Genomic DNA, 23,419 nt, shown 5'->3' with positions numbered 1-23,419 from the left:
ATTTTACACACATACAGTCAAAAACAATATAAATATATGTAAAACTTTTTTCATTCTTTTATTGTTTTATTGACTTTTTAGATCCAAACAGTATAATATCTACTGTTATGCAAAGATCTAATATAATGTTACACACATTACACACATAAAAGATCGGTGACGCCGCTTCCTTTGATTGTAATGAACTAATGTGAAATGTACGCCGATCGGCGCTGACATGTTACGCAAAGATGTCAGTTTGGAGCCAGAGCATGCGCAAAAGAAATCGTCCGTGGAGCCCGGAGACGGAAAAGCAATATCAAACTTCCGCCCAAACGCTTGCACGCCCAATTCAACCACGCCCCTTGAACGTCTCATTTGACTGGCTTGCTAAAATAAGGTAAGTTAAAGGGGACATTTTACAAGACTTTTTAAAGATGTAAAATAAATCCTTGGTGTCTCCAGAGTGTGTATGTGAATTTTTAGCTTAAAAATATATATAATTTATTACAGCATTTTAAAATTGCCACTTTGTAGGTGTGTGCCGTTTTGGGTGTGTCCTTTTAAATGCAAATGAGCTGATCTCTGTACTAAATGGCAGTGTTGTGGTGGGATAGTGCAGATTAAGGGGTGGTATTATCCCCTTCTGACATCACACAGGGAGCCAAATTTCAATGACCTATTTTTTCACATGCTTGCAGAGAATGGTTTACCAAAACGAAATTACTGGGTTGTTATTTTTCATATATTATTTTCTAGGTTGATAGAAGCACTGGTTGATTATAGCACTTGAACATGGAAAAAGTCAGATTTTCATGATATGTCCCCTTTAAATACAACCCATTTTGTCAGTGTGAAATAACACAGAAATCAAAATTTTATAGTCCGCTCAGAGAAGCTGTCTATCACCAATGTCGATCATAACGACACGCGCGTTTTCTATAGCATCATATTACTAGCTAAAATGAAACTTATCAGAAAAATGAGCAATTGAACATATATCAGCGTGATAACAACTGTAAATACAAATGTAAATACATAAGGTGTTCCTTGTGGTTAAATTGAGCTTGTTTAACATCATCCAAAGTTAACAGTTCACTTGTATAAGCCTAAAGAATAACAGTGGACCAAACGTCGCTTAGTATTATATTTAACAAGTATTGAAAGTGGGTGGGATTGTGTACTGTATGTTAATATTTTCTATTCGACAGTGTTGTTGGACCATTTTTACAGGTGTGATTATTGCTTATGGTATCTTTAAAATAAATGGCGCTCAGTCTTGCATCTTTTATCTACTGCAATGATGCTCATGCATTTTTAAGTGTAGATTGATTAAGAGTTAAAATACTTCTGGGGGCCCCTGCAGGAAAGAAATATTGAGCCGTATGATTGAAAAATGACTGCTGCTTTATGATAGTTTCACAGATCCACATAGGTCAAGTCAAAATAAATGAGAAAGAACAGATATCCTTTTGTTTATATTAGCCTATGGGCTTTTTTCAAATTGGATTTTGGTCAAACCACTTTTGTGGTGCGTTTATTTAAATATACTGACGAGTGTATGGTGGTTGTATCTCAACATTTTTGGGCAGCAGATAGAAGGCTGTTAAACTCATCCTGCTACTAGTTGAAAGAAAAATAAACGACATTTAAACTGTCCTTTGACATTACCATGACAATCCAAGCCGAAAACCAATATTTGTGTTGCCAATGGGGATTGTGCTGCTTAACCACTCCAGTATTGTACATTTGTACATAAATGTACATTTCAGATGAAGTTAAGCCACCTTGGACAGTCTTGCTGGCAAGTAAGGATAAAAATGTGCCAAACTCTTGAGTCAAAAATCTTTTGTTCATGAGAAAAAACATATGGACGCAATCAAACACATACAAAGATTTATTTTATATAAATTTTCAAGTTTTATATTTGCCATAAATCACTGAGAATTGTGAGCCACAACTCAATCAGGAGAGAATTTTTTTATGTCTGCGACCAAAAGTTTTTTCTCCTTCACCTTTTTTCCATTTTCTCCGCTGTTCCCAAAATGCTTTCCAACCTGTGGGCACGAATAGGTGGCAGCTCTTCGTAGGTGCTGAAGCCCAACTCGGTTTCCTGCTCGGGTAGCCGGAAAAAAAGCAGGTGGTTCCTCAAAACCTGACACAAAGAAACCAGAGAAGGTGAGAACATCTAAAAGAGCAAGAGAGACATACAATGCAAAAAAGCAGATTGATTGTAATGGAAAGCTTTTTTAAAAATGCAGGTGTAATACCTCATCTTTCAGGTAGTGTGTTTTTCTTAGCAGGCTCCGACGTGTAGCCTCTACTTCCTGCAAAGATGAGTCAAACGATAAGGGTCATAAATCACAGCGCAATAACACAACATGGAAACTACGATACTATCAATCACATTAGCATCACTCTTACAACATACAACATTATGCAACCGGCCATTTGTCATTATCTATAAGAAATACTGAGAAAGCATATGTATATAAATAAATTACAATTTGCTAAAGATGTCAAGAGATCAATCATGTTGAGGGTTCCCACACCTTAGTCAACTTCAAATTCAAGGACCTTTCAAGGACTTTCCAGGTCCAATACCCTCAAATGCAATAACTAAATGTGGTGACACATTTCAAGTGAGAGCAAGGTTACAACGTGTTACCTTTTAAGATACATTGTAACAATCCCCTTTTGCGGGAACTCACGCTGCATCACTGTGGTGACAATTTGGGGATGCCTCCAGGGGTAAGTGCATCTGAATGTGTATATCAAATTCAACCAATGGTGAGGCTTAACAAAAAAGACAGGGTGACACGGAAGCCAGGAAGTATATCGCTATCTGAAATATTGCTAAAGACAGGGTTACAGGGACGCAGGGAGTATGGCAAGGGAGACGCAGTGTCTTGTTCCTTTCTCAAGGAACAACAGTTAGATATGTAACCCGAAACATTGTCATGTGTCAAACACAACTATGCAAAAAAGCATTTTGGTATGAATCAACATTCGCTTACAGAAGATATAAGAATTTAAAGCAGTTTAGCATGTGCTTAAAAATTCCAGACTTTTTATGATATTATCCTACACTACACAGGGAATAATATGGATTTTTTTCTAGAAAACTTCTTGCATAAAATAGATTAAAGCACTTTCAATGACCTGTATCTATGCATGTATATTTTCAAAAACTTCAAAGGGCCTTAAATTTTTCCCCCAAATTCACAAACTTTCAACCTGTAATGCTTTACTGCTCATAATTCAAATATTATTATTACAAAGTGTTATGCTAGTTACCTCTGCCACTGCATCCTGGGAGAAGATGAATGCATTAAGATGAGCAACAGCCACCACATAAAGCACAGGGCACCAGTTCCTCTTCAAAGCTCCGGTTACTAGCACCCGAAAATACAGCTTTAAAAGAGGCAGCGAGTCCTCCATAGGGGACGTGAACTTCTCCAGTGGAATAGGCAGCTGTGTAGGACAAATAATTGCAATGAGAAATCAAGATGCATGCATTACTTTGGCACTGTAAGTAGTCACCAACTAGTAAACATGTAAAAAATAGCACGTAAGAAAAACCCCTTTACCTGCTGCAGCGAGACCCCTAATGATCGCAACACCCCGACATGTTCGCCAAACACAGCCAGTCTCATAGTGACACTGTACCGCCTCTGCAGTGGAAGAAGCATGAAGCAGCCAAACAGCCGGTCACCAAATGACACGGCCTCATACTGAGCCAGCAAATCTGAGTACAGGTCATGAAAAGACGCCAAGCCCGGCGGAGGCGAGTTCAGATCCATCACCTCAAGGGTCAGTCCACGAAACAGCGCCCACGTCAGCTCCTGCACGGGCTTTTCCAGAAAGAGGTCACTGGAGCACAAAAAGACGCAGGCTAGCCGGGCTAACTTGGCCACTGGTGGCACCACGCTAAGCACTTGCCCTCTCCAGCTTTCAAGAACCAGCAGCCACTGAAGGCAGTGAGTGACTGATTCCACCGATCCCGCCGGGAGAGATTCAACCTGCTGTCCGCCTCCAGCAGACCATCCCATTCGTTCATACAGGCTGATGAGTGGTAAGAAGGGCCAATCAGAGGGCAAGGACGGGCCAGTAAGCTCAGGTAGGAGATAGGAGCTGAGCCAGGGTGTTCGGCCAAGGTACCGGTCACGAGAAGTAAGTACAGCTGGTTCCATATGGGCAAGGTGGGTGAGGTAGCAACCACGGATGGAGGGCAAATGAAGAAGAGCGTCACGCAGCAGTACACCAACGCCTGGTGAAGCTTTCTCCTTGAGTTGCAACTCGGCCAATGCGGCCAATTCTGGTTCACCCCGGCTGCCTTCCCTAACAAAAAAAAAGGTAATACTGTAATTATTTCCACTGGAACACTTTTTAGCCAAAACCTTGACCTAGATGCTGGTTAATACAATGTTTAATCTACGCTAAAACACACAATATAGTAACAGCTATGACACAAACATATGGATTTACGATATATTTATTTTACGGTAACAATACCGCAATTTAGTTCTATATAAAAGTACAAATCATGTCCTCCGAAAATCATTTGTTGATCCTCTTGATCTGTGTGTTTATCTTCATGTCTCAAATGCAGCACCTCATTCGATCTAACCTGCATGTAAGTTAACCATGCTTCCCTATTTACCTAAAGGATTAGTCAATTTTCTTAAAAAATAATCCAGATAATTTACTCACCACCATGTCATCCAAAATGTTGATGTCTGTCTTTGATCATTCGAGAAAAAATTGTTTTTTGAGGAAAACATTCCATGATTTTTCTCATTTTAATGGACTTTAATGGACCCCAATACTTAACCGTTTTAATGCAGTTTAAAATTGCAGTTTCAAAGGACTCTAAACGATCCCAAACGAGGCATAAGGGTCTTATCTAGTGAATCGATTGTCATTTTTGGCAAGAAAAATAAAAAATATGCACTTTTAAACCACAACTTCTCTTCTTACTCTGTCTGTGTGAAACGCCAGCGCGACCTCACGTAATTGCGTAATGACGTTGAAAGGTCACGTGTTACATATATGAAACGCACATTTGTGGACCATTTTAAACAATAAACTGACACAAACATTAATTAGTATCATTCGACATACAAAAACATCGAACAGTCCTCTTTCTCCACACTTTTAAACACTGGGGCATAGTTTCGAGACGTCATCTAAGACCTCAGCGCCAGCGGTGATGGTGTTTTCTTGCCAAAACTGACAATCGTTTTGCTAAATAAGACCCTTATGCCTCGTTTGAGATCGTTTAGAGTCCTTTGAAACTGCAAGTTTAAACTGCATTAAAATTGTTAAGTATTGGGGTCCATTAAAGTCCATTAAAATGAGAAAAATCCTGGAATGTTTTCCTCAAAAAAACATAATTTCTTCTCGACTGAATAAAGAAAGACATCAACATTTTGGATGACATGGTGGTATGAAAATGATCTGGGTTTTTTTTAAGAAAATGGAGTAATCCTTTAATGCGGTATGTAACCGTTTTTACAATGTTCAATGTACTTGAGGCTACGCTACATGGGAAGAAATGTATGGTTGTGCGTCAGTCACGTGACTCTATTCCCTATATAGTGTGATCTCTAGTATGACTATGCATGGTAGAATTTGTTAAGAGATAATAAGCTTAGTTAACTGTCCATGAAATAGACCCTAAATGCATCATTTGGTGCCCTCTTGTGAGCATGATGTGAAACTATGGTTGAACCTTAAACCTGGACTGCGATACATAAATAAGAGCATTCTTGAAAATCATAAAAGGTCCACATCTGAACATAAAGCCAATACCATATATCATTCAACCTCTTAACATGGAGACAGATCCTGAGCCGTTTTAAAAATGGAAAAAGGGCTAAGCTTTCATCTTGGTGTATTAGGTCTGTTTTTAGAGCGTGGCATTAATTGTCAAATTATATTAATTTTAACATCAAAGAAACAGACAAATCACAAAGCACTGGGGTCCATCAAAATCCAACTGTTTCTAATCAAACTGCACCATGTCTGATCTGTAGCCACTTCAAAGATATTTAATATTAACAAGATGCGCCACTGGTACCGATATGAATGGGGGAGATCGCAACGGTCAGAATGGCCGCTCTAGTCCCGCCTCCCAGTAAAAAGAGCCAATTGTCAATCTGAATTTTGCCACTTACACACATGTTACAAACACATACTGTAGCTTTAATAGAAAATTAGGATTGACACAGTGATATCCAAAGGGACTCAAGGTACAGATAGGTCAATATTTTACTCTAATCACACTATAGAAGAAGCAAAAACGATTTAATCATGTAATCTTTAAAGGAACAGTATGTAGGATTGTGGCCAAAACTGGTACTGCAATCACAAAACTTGTGGCTAAAACTGGTACTGCAATCACACAAATGGTGGCCAATACACAAAATGACAACATAAACATCAGTTGAGGGCTGCAACTCCACTTTTTAAATGACAATATCCTGGCCAAACCACTGTTGTCAGTGATATAAGTATTTAAAATGACAATTATTTCTTAATGTCTAGTGACATATAAGGGCCATTTTATGATTAATTGATAAAAATTTCTTACATACTGTTCCTTTAAGAAAACAAAAAGGACATAGGTCATGAAACATCACAAATGAGACTCGACAGGCTGAAACCTTTCCAGCAATCACACTACAGTATATGATTTCACTACAGACTTACGGAAGGAGATTGTGGCTGAAGATCATGATGGACATGAGTTCATGTGCCAGGTGTTCACTGCCAGGAAGCAGCCAGGACAACAGAGCCAAAGACACTTGGTGAAATAAAGATGCATGTTTGGCCACCTCAGGGTCAACTGGGACCTAAATATGTTTCAAGTTTAAAAAATTTATACTGATAGCAAAGCTGTCAAAAGCTGCAAACGCTTGTCAAGTCTAATTATTAGCAATACATTTAAATAAACGACTTTATTTAAAAGGGAAATAATAATGCATGCGAGAGTTCAGATGCAAAACCGTCTAAGGCTGGATTTACACTGCAGATCTTGATGCACAATTCCGATTTGTTATATCTGATTTATTCAACGACCTGTTAACATCATCTTTTAAAAGCGACTCGTATCCGATTATCAGCATTTACCCTAAACACTTCGTGGCGGTTTCGCGGACAGGGATTAGACTAGTCCTAGACTAAAATAAATGTAAGAGCTGTCCAAACTGAAAACAACTTGCACGGAAATTGTTTTGCTTCAAAATGCACACAAATACTGTTTTTAGTAAGGCACGTTTGTTAAAACTAGTTATATTTCCTAATTACACTAAGGTCTAGTCCTGGCTTAAGCTAATCCCTGAAACAATTCAAAGTAGGCATACTGACCCGGAACAGCTTGCGCCAAAAATGCGCTGCTAAGAAGAGTCATGTGATCAACGATGGTGTCCGCCTGAATTGACGTCATGTGCCAGCGTCAAAACTTCTTGACATAGAGACAGAGAGCAGTTATGCAAATTTGAAAACCACGCCAACGGGGGGGAACAATCCAACCGTCTCCATTGACTTTGTATTGCGAGAGGCCGCCTTGTCATTTCTGGCTTATAACAAATAACAGAATAATGCCTTAAAGGTGCTGTGTGACAATATGTACAGCTAACAAGCAAAAAAAAACAGAAATAAGTTTTTATAAGCTGTCGAGCCCAAAAAACGAGCGTTTAAAGACACAAAAGCGGAGACAGGCAACTTTTCAAAAACGTATTTCTGGGTTTTTTTGGCTTGTTAGCTGTACACCTTGTCACACAGCAGCTTTTTAGGCATTATTCTGTTTTTAAGTTTTATCTGTAAATAAGTTTTTATAAGCTGTCGAGCCCAAAAAACGAGCGTTTAAAGACACAAAAGTGGAAACAGACAACTTTTCAAAAACGTATTTCTGGGTTTTTTGGCTTGTTAGCTGTACACCTTGTCACACAGCAGCTTTTAGGCATTATTCTGTTTTTAAGTTTTATCTGTTAATAAGTTTTTATAAGTTGTCGACCCCCAAAAAAGCGAGCGTTTAAAGACGCAAAAGTGGAAACATGCAACTTTTCATAGTACTCCTATTAGTAGAACAGCGCCCACTAGGGGGAAACGTAGTCGGCGATCCACTTTTTTCTCCTTAAAGACTGGGTTTTACGGCTCGAAAGCTTATAAAAACATATTTCTGTTTTTTTTGGCTTGTTACCTGTACATCCTGTCACACAGCAGCTTATAGGCATTATTCTGTTTTTGTTATAAGCCAGAAATGACAAGGAGGCAGCCTCTCGCAATACAAAGTCAATGGAGACGTTTGGATTATTTTCCCCCCGGTGGGCGTGATTTTCAGATTATGACGCGCTGCGCTCTGTCTCTATGGGAATATCAAATCTGTCCGCTTACATTGCGGACGCGAAGGCATGTATCCGATTCATATCAGATTGATTTCCACATATGAATCAGGCCTGAAACTGATCGGAGAATATCGGAATCTATGCGCTTTTTCCTGCTTACATGTCCTTCGGTCATATCCCATCCCATATCATATCTTCCACTTGAGGGGAAAAAATCAGAATTGAGTAACTTCAAACGGGCAGTGTAAATTTAACAAGTTTTCTTGTAAATTAGCATTTTTATCAGGCTCTTATGTTTGGGTACAGTACTTCACTTTATTGGTAACGAAAAGGCTATTAGTCAGTAATTGAAATGCCTTATGTTTCACAAATGTCACTTTAGTTATTAAATTTGTAATAAATTAATTTGACTGTCGCTGTAAAACCCTGTAAGTGCATGCAAAAATCTTCCAAAAAAAATACACTTCTATGGACAAGATATAATTCATAAGCAACTAGAAACATTGCAAATGATAAAAGTTAGATTTTAAAATGTAAAAATAAATAAACTGAACCACACATTAAGGTTTCGCTGTAATGCATGTGGCTGCCACATTAAAGTTCAACTACTCGCAAGTATCCAAATTGATCCCCGGTCATTTCATATTCACCTTCCGTGCACTTTGAGGACACATTTGCGTTACATTTAACGGATTCCAGCAACAAACTGGTATTTCTGAATGCCCATAGGCCAGGATTAAGTGGATTTGGAGCAAAAGTATTTGATGGATTCTCGTTTTTAGATGGAGGTGAAGTTTAGCTGCTTGCATCTGAGCTCTTCATGTACAGTTAAATGCATGCAAAATAATGCTGCTCTGTGTAAAAGGCAATGTTACCAGCTTGTGTGCAAGTCTAAGAAGCAAATACAGCAGGTGGTGCTCATGACGTAAAATCCAGGCACTCATGGGAGAAACAGAGGGCGTGACTCCAATACAAGAACGCAGATAACTCAGAAAAGAGTCTGACAGGAGGAAAGAGCCGAACTGATGAGAGAAAAAGTGTCATATAAAAGTTACAGAGAAACAAGCAGCATCCCACTTTCAAGTCGTTTTTTTAACTTTGTATGGTAAACAAAGATACCTTTTTAGTAAGGCCTTTGTGGATGGAGGTGATGGTGTTCAGCAGGTGGAGGAGAGCTGTAGGAAGAGGCAGAGGAGAGTTGGGTGCTGCCAGATTGCTGGTGGTCTTAAGTTTAGAGCAGCACAGTCCAGGCAGACTGGGAACGACCTCCCAACCCGCAGCGCTTAGACCGGGATTACAAATCATAGAGTTGGATCTGTATCAACAGGAAAAGGTAATGAAATCACTCATTTAAGACAATATTATATCATTCCAACAGCCATATAATTTTATAATGAAAGTAGCATCTTGAAGAATATTTGTGTTATTTTTACATTATGTTATATTATGTCTTGTGATACTACATTATATTATATGCTATTTATTTGTGTTCCTGTGGCTCAGTTAGTAGAGCACTGCATTAGCTGCACTAAAGTTCATGGGTTTAAAGGCGGGGTGCATGATTTTTAAAAAACACTTTGGAAAAGGGAGTCGGGCCGAGTATCAAAACACAGTTGTAGCCAGTCAGCAGTAAGGGGTGTGTCTACTAACCGACAGCGTTGCCTGGGTTACATATGTGTGGGGCGGGTCTATCAAAAGAAGGTCCAGATTCTATTGAGGTAGGGGCGTGTTTGTTTAGGTGATTTCAAATGTCAACATTAGCTTTCAGAGATCATGCACCCTGCCTTTAACCCCACAAATACTGATAAAACATATACAATGTAATGCACTGGAAGTCACTTTGGGAAAAAGTAAAAATGCAAAATGTAAACGTGTGCGATCTATTGTAACAGATTTAGCCCATCTCAGAACACAATACAATACCCTACCTGATGTTGCTGGTCATATTTTGTATGGCATGATGGGTTATCAGTGGCATCAACACATCTGAAGTTAGTGATTCTAGTTCCTGTAGACACTGAACTGGCTGGAAAGAGCTCTGTCAGATAAAACAAAATACTGTTACTAAATACATGCTGCAATTTGCATTAACACCTGTTACCTATTTTACTGTACATATTAATGCAAAGTAAAAAATAAATCAGCAAGAAGTAAACTTTTATGAAAAACACACTTTCAATGAAAACCAATGACAACCAAGAACAAACAGCAATGTAAGAAACATCATGAGCAGTTGTTTTGTGTAGAATGCAATAATTTGTTTTAATGCAGTGTTTCTCAACCACTAGGGGGCAACAATATGACTTAAAATTATTCAAAATAAGACAAAACAAGCATTAAAATAAGCAAAAACAACTAAAAGGAAAATGTCATGGTGTTATTTTGTAACAAATATACATTTGTCTAGTAAAGTTATGCCAAGCTCTAGTATATTTTACATGGTAGAAATTATGAGTGGGGGGGCTTTCAAATTTTGTTGTGGAAAACAGAGGGGGCCTTGAAGTGAAAACGATTGAGAACTCCTGCTTTAAAGGAAAACAGCACCGTTTTTCAATATTTTACTATGTTCTTACCTTAACTTAGACAAATTAATACATACTTATATTTATTCAATGCATACACTTAATCTTTGTACAGCGTGTCGTGAATGTGTTAGCATTTAGCCTAGCCCCATTCATTCCTTAGGATCCAAACAGGGATGAAATTAGAAGCCACTAAACACTTCCATGTTTTTCCTATTTAAAGACTGTTACATGAGTAGTTACACGAGTAAGTATTGGTGGCACAAAAAAAACTTGCCGATTTTTTTAAGTGAATAAAAAATTAGAACTATATTGTATGGTGTAAGAGCACTTAGTTTGCAGCACTTCAACCTTGGCGCGCAGTAACATCATCACTCCTGACTACTTCCCTTCTTGCTCAAACTCGCCACGTTTTATTTTGTGCCACCATACTTACTCCTGTAACTACTCATGTAAAAGTCTTTAAATAGAAAATGGAAGTGTTTGGTGGCTTCTAATTTCATCCTTGTTTGGATCCTAAGGAATGAATGGGGCTAGGCTAAATGCTAACACATTCACGACGCGCTATACAAAGATTAAGTGTACGCATTGAAAAAAAGATAGGTATGTATTGAAAAACGGCGGTGTTTTCCTTTAGGGGACGTGACTTGCTAATATGCTAAGCACATATATTTTTGTATTTTTTGTGATTTAATGTTAAATCATCCTACATAATGTAAAGAACATTCTGTGACAGGGTCACTTTACTGCCTTTAATCATTTTACTTCTTTCTTTCTTATGGATAAGTACCTGCTCACTGAGCTGTGAATAATACGCCTCCATGTACAGCAGGTAGGAGGGAATCAAGATCAGTGCGCTTGACATTTGCCCTGGGATGCTGAGCGCTCTCACACAGCCCTTGAGTAAACCAATGACTGTGGGCTGCAGACCGGTCACATGACTCCACGAAACAGGAGGGGGTGGAGGACAATCTGTACCTTGAGAACTGTCAAGACACAACTGTATGAATACGGCATTTTGATACTAATAAACAAGACAGACATTTTACAGAGGCAAAAAGGGTTCTTTTATATCCTTACATAAATATAATATCACGTATTTTTATGTTCTTTTCCATCGATGTTGTGCTAATGCTTTGATTTTATTTATTTATTTATTTTTGCCCAGAAACCTACAGTATGCACACATAAAGTATGTACCTAGAATTGTTTATGAACAAAGATCCAGTCTCACCTGACCAGACCTCTCTGCAGCTCCTCACAACAGCCTGCCGTCTGAGTAACCCGAGTCAACAGCACTAGCAGAGCTCTGACTCTGTCCAGCTCCACAGGTAGCACAACCTCGGATGATGTACAAGTCCGGTTTGCAGCCTGCAACCTCCTCACCAGAACAGGATAGAGTTCTCTAAAATAAAGATGATGTGTTGTTCATATAGCTCAATTGGTAAAGCATTGCATTAGCAGTGCAAAGACCATGGGTTCAACTTTCAGACAAACTTTATATAATGTAATGCTTCGGGGTTATCCACATATATAAATGTTAATGTTAAGTAACTGGAAAAGGAATTGGATCACAAATAGCTCTCACATGTACAGATTGCAGGCTTGTCCATAGCCAGCAGCCACTGCGAACATCTTCAGTGCTTCTGTACTGCAGCGAAGAGCTTCACCAGGTTCAAGCAACATCTCTGATGGTTCCTCAACAACAAAACGTGACAGAAGCTCTTTCCCTCCTAAAGAGTTCAGCTGAAACACAGACACTAGTTGGGGCCATACCGATACAATGGATTTCATGGCAAAAATGTACAAAGTGTACAACCAAAAGTGTATCATAACTTCCCTTAAAGGAATAGTCTACTCATTTTCAATATTAAAATATGTTATTACCTTAACTAAGAATTGTTGATACATCCCTCTATCATCTGTGTGCGTTCACGTAAGCGCTGGAGCGCGCTGCAACGCTTCGATAGCATTTAGCTTAGCCCCATTCATTCAATGGTACCATTTAGAGATAAAGTTAGAAGTGACCAAACACATCAACGTTTTTCCTATTTAAGACGAGTAGTTATACGAGCAAGTTTGGTGGTACAAAATAAAACGTAGCGCTTTTCTAAGCGGATTTAAAAGAGGAACTATATTTTATGGCGTAATAGCACTTTTGGGAGTACTTCGACTCGCCTGAAAAGTTCGCTCCCCTTCTCCATCTCATAATGGGAGAGGGAGGGTGTTACTGCGCCGAGTCGAAGTACTCCCAAAAGTGCTATTACGCCATAAAACACAGTTCCTCTTTTAAATCCGCCTAGAAAAGCGCTACGTTTTATTTTGTACCACCAAACTTGCTCGTACAACTACTCGTCTTAAATAGGAAAAACGTTGATGTGTTTGGTCACTTCTAACTTCATCCCCAAATGGCACCATTGAATGAATGGGCCAAGCCAAATGCCATCGAAGCGTCGCAGCGCGCTCCAGCGCCCACGCGCACACACACAGACGACAGAGGGATGCACCAACAATTCCCAGTCAAGGCAACAACACAGTTCAATATTGAAAATGAGTAGACTATTCCTTTAAAGAGAGGCACAAAAAATTACCAAACTTTAGCAGCATCATTTGAACCCACAGAAAGACCATATATCGGTCTTATATATATATATATATATATATATATATATATATATATATATTAAGACTTAAAGGCGGGGTCCATGATCTCTGAAAGCCAATGTTGACATTTGAAATGACTTAAACAAACACGCCCCTATCACAATAGAATCTGGACCTTATGTTGATAGAACCGCCCCACAAATACGCAACCCCGGCAACAATGTCGCTTAGTAGACACGCCCCTTACTGCTGATTGGCTACAAGTGTGTTTTGGTAGTCGGCCCAACTCTCTTTTCCAAAGCGTTTTTCATATATCGTGCACTCCGCCTTTAAGCAGGAGTAAGAGACATATCAATCTCGTTTATAATTAATAGGTGCTTGATACCGTATTTTACCCATTAAAAAAACGTACTATTCTGGCACAAGCATGCCGCCCGGCACTTGCTAAAACGCGAAGCAGTTTCATCGCCAAGGCAACAGGCAGTCCATATAAAGAGGAGGGAGCCTGTGAAGTCGGAGGAGTCCATGAGACTGGAAGAAACTCAGAAATCACAGTGTCCATCAGCCGTGGGCAGTCCAAGATCTAAGGGAAAAAGGTTGCCATATAATGAAAATTCAAACGAAGGAAAATTGTAAATGTAAAATGACATTTAGCAGATACTTTTGTCTAAAGACCTTACAGTGCATTAAAGCTATACATTTTAATTTTAGATGTAAAGTTTTAAATAAGAACTGTCATATTTTAACTAAGGATGCATAACGATTAATCGCGATTAATCTATAGCAGAATAAACGTTTTTGTTTACATCATATATGTGTGTGAACTGTGTATAATAATTATGTATATATAAATATGCACACATGCATGTATCATTTTAAGAAAAAAATATATTTATATATTAAGTATTTATTTTTATGTATAAATAATACAAATTATACATAAATATACAAATGTATATACACATGTAAACATTGCTTAAATATATACATGCATGTGTGTGCTTTTATCTAAACAAAGTTATTATACACAGTACATAAACATATATGATGTAAACAAAAACTTTTATTCTGCTATAGATTAATCGCGATTAATTGATATGCATCCCTAATTTTAACACAAATTTGCTAAGGTCCTATTTAAAGGTGCACTGTGTAAATTTTAGCGGCATCTAGTGGTGAGGTTGCGAATTGCAACTAATGGCTCAGTCCACTGCTCTTTCCTCGCTTTTGAAACACAGAGAAGCTACAGTAGCCACCACAAAAAAAAGTCATAGACAGAGACAACTTAGTAAAAAAGTTTGTCTGTTAAGGGTTTCTATAGAAACATGGTGGCACAAAATGGCGACTTCCATGTAAGGGGACCCTTTGTGTATGTAGATAAAAACGTCTCATTCTTAGGTTATAAAAACATAACGATTCATTATAAAAAGGTCTTTATACACCCCTCATAATATAGTTTGTATATTATTTTGCATTTCTGTCAAGACATCCTTTTAAAAATTACACACTGCACCTTTAAAGGGATAGGTCACTGTCATCATTTTTTCCCACCTTCAAGTTTTTCCAAACCTGTATTAATTTATTTGTAATGCTTAACACAAATGAAGATATTTTGAAAAATGTTAATAACCACGTAGATCTGGGGCACCATTAACTTCCATAGTATTATTGTTTTCTTACTATGGAAGTCAATGATGCCCCAGATCTTAATTTACAAGTATGGTACAACTTGAGGGTTAGTAAATGATGACAGAATTTTCATTTCCAGTGAACTCTCTTTAACATTTTTTACAATTTAGAAACAGTCCAAGGATCCTTTATGTTTTCTATGTGTATTTTTATATTATTATAGTAATACATGATGTTAATGTTTAACAAATAATAAACAAATTCACATTCAAATATTTACATGCCTGGTAGGTTTATGTATTGACATGCCATCTTGATATATATTTTTAAAAAGTTGTACATTATAGATACCATTTACATTCCAATATTTGCAATACCATGCATCTCATAATTTTCCTATATTCTATGATTTCTTTTTTTTGTATACGGATGTTCTTAGGTCCAACATGTATTTTGTGTAAAGTTGCTTTTTTGCAGAAAATCAATTTGAATAAAAAGATTTAACTGTGTACTTGTACTTATAATAGTACATGTATTTACTGGGAATCAAACCATTACATTGGTGTTGCTAGCACCTTGCTTTACAAAAGCTACAGAAACATTATTAAGCTACAGTGAAACTTAACCAGGCTACAGTTTTGTTAATAAAAATGAAATAACTGTACAATAGCTTTAAATCTTAAATTCAGGGCTTCACAATCGTAAAATATCACATTACATGTAGATCATATCATGTTTACCTCTGCAGCTGCTGCAGTCGAGTGGCGAGCGATTCGGATCAAAATCTCCAGGATATCAAGGACAACTCGAGGAGGCGGTCGAACAACCTCCAAAATATATCGCAGACGAGGAAGACCCTGCATCTTCAGAAAACCCTGAGAGAAATGCAGTTTCATTAGAAATATCTCACAAGCCCAATTGAAAGGGTTTTTAGTGAGAAATTGTAGCATTTTTATAACTTTATAAACCAGGCAAGGATTGTGTCAGCTACAACTTCCTTTTTAAAGGTCAATGTCAGAGCCCAGTTACCTTGACGACATCCTGCCTGGCAACATCATGATCTGCCTTCATTTCCTCTTTCTCCTTAGCAGAAAGTTTCATGGACTCATCCATGTTTTCATCATCCTCATCTTCATCCTCCTGAGCTGTGGGCAGCAGAGGAAAGGTGGCCATCCCCAGCATCCATGAAAAAGCGTTGTCTAAGCACTCCTAGTGTGAGACAAACAAAAACTAAATGTAAACATTTTTGCGCACGTGATCAACACAGAAATTTAATTAAATAAAATGACTGCCATTTACTTCATCATCAGATGAAACCAGCAGAGCTCGCAAGGCATGCACAGCTGCAGACATCACACCTTCCACGCCGTCGTCCAATGAAAAGCGCAGAAGAAAGAGCAGCCCTGCATCCAGTAAAGAAGACAAGACACTGCCCTTCAGAAAAGCTGTGTATTCACCTGCGCGAGCCTGGATGGAAAACAACCCAGAACAGTCTATAAAGTCAAATCTTAAGCAGAAACATACATTTTAGGATTTATGAGCCACATAAGATGCAGCAAAATTTCTATCCCGCCATGAGCATCATTGTGGAAAAAAAGTATAACGCAGGAATAGTAGATCGTATTTTAGTCCCTCCAGAAAAACGCGATGCATAATCAGCCAAATCAGTCAATGCATAATCAGCCAAAGTCCGCATATTTATGCGGGGACGCATATTTTAAATACCCTGCACTTTCGCTGCATAAATTGCAGATTTCTGCAAATATATATATATTAGCAGAAAGTTGAAAAATTTTGCATTTACTTCACACATGCGCAGCCATGTCCCCTGTTGTCATGGGAATGTTAGGAAGTGATGTAATTACGTGAGGTGAACATCAATGAAAAGCTGCAAAAACTGTTTGCGCAATTTTGCCAAGTTCACACAATTTCATCGCATAAAATTACATAAATATCCCGCATATTCCATCAAATTTTTTAAGAAAACGTGCTGCAAGATCAAATATTTTTGCCCGCAACAATCACAAAAAAAAAATTCTGGAAGGACTGGTATTTATATTTTTTTGCATTTGTGTGATCAAGTTTAACTGGAATGTGCAAAGCTAATCGGATTGCTACCCAATTCATAAAAACGCATTAAAAGGTGCAATGTGGAACCTTTATGGTGCATTCACACCTAACACAAATAAAGCGTTAAGCGCGAGTGATTTACATGTTAAAGCAAAGCAAAGACGCGATAGACATCCTGTGGCATGAATTCAGCGTTTTGGGCATTTGACGCAAGTAGAGTTGAAAAATCTAATCTTTGGTGGATATTCGCGTAACGTTAACCTATCAGGAGCTTGCTCTAATAGTGACGTGATTACAATGTAGCGGGCGAAGGCAAAAATACGGTACAACAATGGAGGACAAAATCACTGCTGCTGTATGTGGACACCCGGAGCTGTACGACACATCTTTTATAGAAACAGGAACAAAAAGGACCTTGCTTGTAAGAAAGTCAGTGATGAGGTCGGACAATCGCTCAAAAAACGCTCTTTACTCAAATTTGAGGTGTATGTATGTGTGTGTGTGTAATATATATATATTTAAATATTTATTTATTTATTTATTTTTTATTAATATATAATTTTTTTTATATATATATATAAATTGAGCATATTCGCTTCTTTCACGTGTGGTGTAGATGCACCATTAGAGGGATCTTTTGACAGAAATGCAATATAATATACATAACTATATTATCAAGACCTTAAAAAAATGAACTGTATTTTCTTTAACTTTTTATTACCTTAGAATGAGTTGTTTTTATCTACATACACCACTGGTCCCTTTACATGGAAGTTGCCATTTCGCGCTGCCATATTTCTACAGTAGCCCTAAATGGAGCATGTTTTGTTACTACGTTATCTCAGATGAAGACAAGTTTGTCTTGTGGAAGCTACCGTAGCTTCATTATATGATTTGAAAAGGAGGGGTGAGCTGTGGTTGCAATTCAGTCTTACCACTAGATGCCGTTAAAAGTCCAACATTGCACCTTTAAGTGACTAAGTATACAGGCACCTATCAGGATCCAACATTCAAAATACTCTACTAATAAAAATACAAAATTGACCAATTTCATACACAATATAATTCAAATGGACTTGTGTTTGCTCATTGTTTGTTTACTTTCGTCAGGATATTAGCGAGAGTGCTGACTGCCAGACTGCGTTGTTGGTTTAGCTGACTGCGAGAGAGAATGAAAAGCTCCTGCAGTGAGTAGCCAGCCAGCTGGAACAAGGAAAAAGAGAAAATTATAGTTAGTATTACACATATACAATCCTCTGCATTTGACTAAATGTGTTTTTCAATTCGTGACATCAGCTCTATTTCACTGCCAGTAGCTGAACTCACTAACCTCTGGCTCCTCTCCATGGTGATGCAGACCCAAATGGGTGGGCAAGTCTTTAGTGGGTGGGATGAGAGTACCGGCGAAGTCAAATCGTGCTTGCATAGCCTAAAAATAAAATGAAGTGTTTAGACAGCAAAGCACAACCTTATTTTACATTACTATTGAATTGTGAGTATATTATTGAATGCTATAGCAAAGCAATAGAAGCTTCTTATCTACAACAAAATGAGAGTTGTGCCACAGTGGTTGCAAAAGTGTGGCTATTCAGATTTCCAGGTTTGTACCTTTTTGGTGCTCTGCTTCTTGGGAGGAGGAAGGTCTCTTGTCCATTCCAGTTTTTCTGGCTCCAACTTGTCCATGTGAAGCCACTCCTTCTGTGGTTTGATTGGAAGCTCATCCTCTGATAAAAGCATCAATAATAATTTAAATTAAAGTATTAATAATAATAATAAAAATTTGACTCATGGGCGTCCGAAACATTATATGTGGGTGGGATAAGACTTTCAATGAGAGTCTGTAAGATTTGTTTGTCTATTTTATTGTCTTCTAAGCAACAATTTGATGACCCACAAAACACCACATGCTGACTGCAGTGTAACTACAAAAGCAGTGCTCTCTGAAAAGTAACCCCAAGTGTTCCCATCCGTAAATGTCAGTGAGTCCTTCTTATCTCCATTACACAAAAACGTATTGGTGCTTGCTCTAGCTAGCTCTGCGCTAATCAGACTAATTGAAATTGATGCATGTGCCTTTGCATGCTGGACAACTCAGCTTAGCTGGACAGATCTGCCAAGTGGACAGTTCTGGATATCTGCGGCTAGCTCCAAGTGCAGGGTGAATAAAAGACTGGAAACTATCCAGATGCACTTGAGCTGACGAGATTGTAAAGACCACATCCGGTACATTAGTTTTACTTTCCAATGCTGCATGCATACAGATCAGTCTAAAAACCCTATAAGCCTATTCATGGGGAAATGCTGCAATACAGTGATTTAAATATGTGTTAAATGAAAATAAAAGTATGTAAGATTTCCTCCTTAAAGCAACACTATGTAGTTTCCATGTAAAAATGACTTACAGCTCCCCATGTGGTTGAAAAGCGCAACAGTGCCTGGTATCAGACACTCTTCTGCAGGCAGGGGGAGGAGCAGGGCTACCCTCCACCTCCACTTTCAGAGTGTGCTTGTAGCAGCTAGGAGGCTGCTCAGGTTGCAGCAACAGTACAATTTGTCCAGTTAAAAGTTGTTCTATCACTGAAATAATTTTAGAGACATTATTTAAAGGTAAAAAAACTACATAGTGTTGCTTTAAATTGCATTGTTACAATATTTAATCCCAATACAAGTCCATATGTTTTGATTTAAACTACGGTTATCTTTTTTTTTTTATTTGAGGTAAAATACGATAGGGCTAAACGGTATTGAAGAAAACCCAAATAACTTGCTAAATAATGCAACATATGATATGTGATACATTAATGTTTAACACTGGTGTGATGATACATCAGTTTAAATTGTATTAATTTTTAAATTATATTACCATCATACTTTGCCTATATATAACTTTTGGAAATATTTAATTTCACTCCGTTAATGCAAACCACTGTCATATGCATATTGCAATATGCACCTCTGCAATATTTCGATCAGTGGCAGCTGGTCAATAGGCCACAGATACAAAATAATACAATTCATTAACCCTTAAACTGCCTGGGTTTCATATTCATAGCTGTGAATGATCAGAAATGTATATTTCTAAGCAAATAGTATTCTGACTACAGACATGGATGACCTGAAAACATTAGCTTTGCTTTTTTACTTTTACCATAAAGGGACAAATAGTGACGTTTGGTTGAGCACGTTTTTGAAAAATTATTAAACATAATAAAGTTTTTTCATGGCACCAAGTAACATAATTTTGTTAGGACTCTTGCAGTGTAATATGTAAAAAAAAGCTTTCCTTGCAAAATTTTACCAAGAACAGTTCACATGGCAGGAGTCATTTCTTTGTCTCTGATATCCGTCTAAGAATAAATGTTGTGACAAGTGCTGTTGATTGACACTGTGACATCTAGTCCATTTTTTGACATAACAAAACTTATTTTTGGTTAATTTTAATGGAAGTGTATGCAACTTTGTTTACCTCTATTGAATTTTCCACAACTCATATCATTTTAAATTAATATTCAAATACAAAATTACTACATTATGGGGTATATATAATTTTAGAACCTGCCTGTCAAACTCAGAGCACCACTCTCAGGCTGCTTTGCATAAGGACACTAAACATCTGGCAAAGATATGTTCAGTTATCTAAATGTAAAACGTATACTTTGTGGCACCCCCCCAAAAAACAATTTAGCACCAGCCGCCAGCCCGCCACTGATTTTCTATATGTCTTGAAGCCCAAATTTGGAATCAGGAAACCCAAAATTGTCACAGTATGCGATTTCAAATGGAAAGATTTTGTCTGGCAAGTTTCAGTTCTGAATCCAAGTCCAAGTATAAATAGCTCACCTATAACTGGAGGTTGAACTACAGGCTGGTTTCCATCCTCCTCCTTATCATCTTCCATGGCAACACCTGGAAAATCCTCATCTTGTGTTGTACAATCGAACAATGGAGCGGTGCTATTAGATGGAGGTTTATTTACGGAGACCTCTTGCGCAGGTGCTGAAGCGGTTGCTTTCCGAGATCTGACAAAGTCCACTAATCTTGAGTCTGAAAATACAAACATGCCAGACCACAGTAGCAGTAAGAATTGATTAAGAAGAATATGTTAAAAGTTACTTTTTGGCAAGCAACTGCTAATTTGCCCAACATCTCCTTATGTTTTTCACAGAAGTTATCAATAAAAAGGGGTTCGGATAGAATTTAATAAAGGCTTATAAAACCATTTTTAAATTGGGTTGAATTATTACTTTAAGTGATTTCATCTTTGGCATCAGAAATATCATGATATCCAGCTCACCAAGTTGGGCCAGCAGCTTCATCTGTTCCTCAAGTATCTCACTCTGGGACATGGCCTGCAGCTTTGCTTGGTTCTCCTGATGGATTTTTATTGTCTCCATGGCACTGTTAGCAATCCCAAGTCCTTGACCTGACACTAGCAAAGGGCCTCCAACAGCATCTAAAGCAGAAACAAAAATGAGAATAAGTTTTGGCTTATCACAAACCAAAACATGATGAATTTTGATAAACAAGCACTGGCGTACCCAGAACATCTGATGTAGATTTCTCAGTGTGCATGCTCTCCGGTGGTAGAGAGACAACATTTGTGTCTTTGCATGACTGATCTCTAGTCTTATAACCACTTGAACACTGTGTAACGTCCTTGTTAGCTTGCTGTGATGCAATCTGACGTGCAAAAATACTTTTTCTGCCTCTAGACTCTTGCCCCTAAGTGCACAGAGAAATGTTTAAGACTTTATCAGGCAAAAAACCAATAAAACAGATTCAGATGGGAATGAGTTTGCAGTTTATATCATATTGTAAACGTCTTCTCACCTCACTCTTTACCACAGATCGATGTAGGACTTTAGGGAAAGCCGTGCTTGTGAAAGATGGTAGGGACACGGGTATAGCACTAGTGTCTCTCTCCTACAGACAGACATAAGCAATAAATCTTGAATCAATTTGAAAAGTGTAACATAGCCTTTAAGAAAAAAATAAGAAGGGTACTCACAATGATCCTGGACAGGACAGCACTGATGTGAGTATCATGCCTGTCCAGTCGCTCTTCTGGGTCCTCATCTTCAAAACGCACTCGATTTTGTTCCTGTTTAAAACGTGACTTCTTTGGAGGTGCAGGCGTCAGGGTGGGAATCTGATCAGGGAGGTCTGAGTATATGTAGATATAAAAAATACAAATCGCAAATTTAGACAGAGATTGTTTACATTTATTACAGGAATTTCTGGAATACTTGATTTTGTTTGGTCCCATTTTGTCACCAAATTGTACCCTTCTTTTCATATTGGGTTTCTGATCACCCTGTCAGGGTATATTCTGCAATTACATATCCTATACAAAGAAGTGGAAATTGGTAAAGATCAAAGAGATTTTACTAAGTGGTGCAAGAATCTGAGGAGTCTAAACTGGGAATATAGGATTTAAAATTATTGTTGTGTTAAATAAACAAAAATTATACTGAGATAAATTAAACTTGGGAATTATTATAACTTATAATAAAATTATGCACCCTTCCTTTCATAAGGTGTTGCACACACATGTCGTATCTTTGTCATCTCGAGTGCATACTGTCAGTAAAGCAAAAACAGGGACATTTATCAAAATGTTTAGACATGCCAAAAAAGATGTTTCAATAACAAAATCAGGCTAAATCACACGACTTATTTGTAACCCACCTTCTATAGTCACGACATCTCTCTGGTTGACCTGCTCCTCGTGTCCAACATCAGCACCGGCTGTGTCTCCTCTGCGTTTATCAGGACGCTTGACTACAGTGACTGTAGGGCGGCCACCCGTTGCCAGAAACTCACGCTGCTGTTGGAGCAGATCCGCCTCACTGTCCGCCGACGTGGGACGTCGCAACATCCCGAAATAACACAGATGCCACTAATGTTTCACAGATATAACGAAAATAATAATTTAACATAAACTGTCACAACATCTTGCACTGGGACTTGCAATCTAAAAAGTTTTCTGACAGACTTGGTAAATAACTGGAGCAGCACCAATCTAACGCGTTAACTAGTGTTAGTCAGTGGTCAGCAAAAACCCAGATATAAGCAAAAACATTTCTTTAACTTTACAGCTTTATTTCTGCAGGTCTTCTGTCCCAATGTAAACCAAACACATGCCGTTTACAGACACGAGTCAACGTCCGGGTCAAGTGTAACACATTACAAAATAAAAGCCCACTGGTTTAAATTTTTATATATAAAATTGATTGCTAATAAAAAATACGCGTTATATTTTTT

General features: G+C 38.0%; 1 protein-coding gene across 2 annotated transcripts; it reads right to left on the bottom strand.

Moving 5' to 3' along the window:
* Nucleotides 1–1,858: 1,858 nt before the first annotated feature.
* Nucleotides 1,859–23,269, bottom strand: rpap1 (RNA polymerase II associated protein 1). 2 transcript variants are annotated; one of them, XM_055171748.2, is made up of 25 exons: nucleotides 23,252–23,269; nucleotides 22,844–23,054; nucleotides 22,164–22,318; nucleotides 21,986–22,078; nucleotides 21,694–21,877; nucleotides 21,450–21,608; nucleotides 20,996–21,199; nucleotides 18,764–18,879; nucleotides 18,486–18,584; nucleotides 18,257–18,358; nucleotides 16,385–16,552; nucleotides 16,115–16,294; nucleotides 15,826–15,960; nucleotides 13,869–14,039; nucleotides 12,441–12,598; nucleotides 12,087–12,257; nucleotides 11,643–11,838; nucleotides 10,259–10,368; nucleotides 9,450–9,645; nucleotides 9,206–9,352; nucleotides 6,694–6,836; nucleotides 3,570–4,320; nucleotides 3,277–3,453; nucleotides 2,250–2,306; nucleotides 1,859–2,134 (listed from the first exon to the last, which is right to left on the bottom strand). In XM_055171748.2, the coding sequence occupies exons 2-25, from the start codon at nucleotides 23,031–23,033 to the stop codon at nucleotides 1,991–1,993; spliced, it is 4,206 nt and encodes a 1,401-aa protein (XP_055027723.2). In that variant the 5' UTR covers nucleotides 23,034–23,054; nucleotides 23,252–23,269; the 3' UTR covers nucleotides 1,859–1,990. The 2 variants fall into 2 exon arrangements, with proteins under 2 accessions (XP_055027723.2, XP_055027722.2); XM_055171747.2 differs by having other exon boundaries at nucleotides 23,247–23,263.
* Nucleotides 23,270–23,419: the final 150 nt, after the last annotated feature.

Source organism: Misgurnus anguillicaudatus, chromosome 7, assembly GCF_027580225.2.
Source record: "Misgurnus anguillicaudatus chromosome 7, ASM2758022v2, whole genome shotgun sequence".
NCBI classification, from domain to species: Eukaryota; Metazoa; Chordata; class Actinopteri; order Cypriniformes; family Cobitidae; genus Misgurnus; species Misgurnus anguillicaudatus.
Note: the sequence above shows the minus strand (reverse complement) of the source record. Positions and strands in the feature narration are given on the sequence as shown.

Coding starts and splice junctions, on each gene's coding strand:
- rpap1 (XM_055171748.2), bottom strand. CDS start 23,033: ATGTTGCGACGTCCCACGTCGGCGGACAGTGAGGCGGATCTGCTCCAA. Junction 18,585..18,763: donor AGAAGCAGAGCACCAAAAAG/GTACAAACCTGG, acceptor TTTTATTTTTAG/GCTATGCAAGCACGATTTGA. Junction 15,961..16,114: donor CCAGGCAGGATGTCGTCAAG/GTAACTGGGCTC, acceptor CATTTCTCTCAG/GGTTTTCTGAAGATGCAGGG.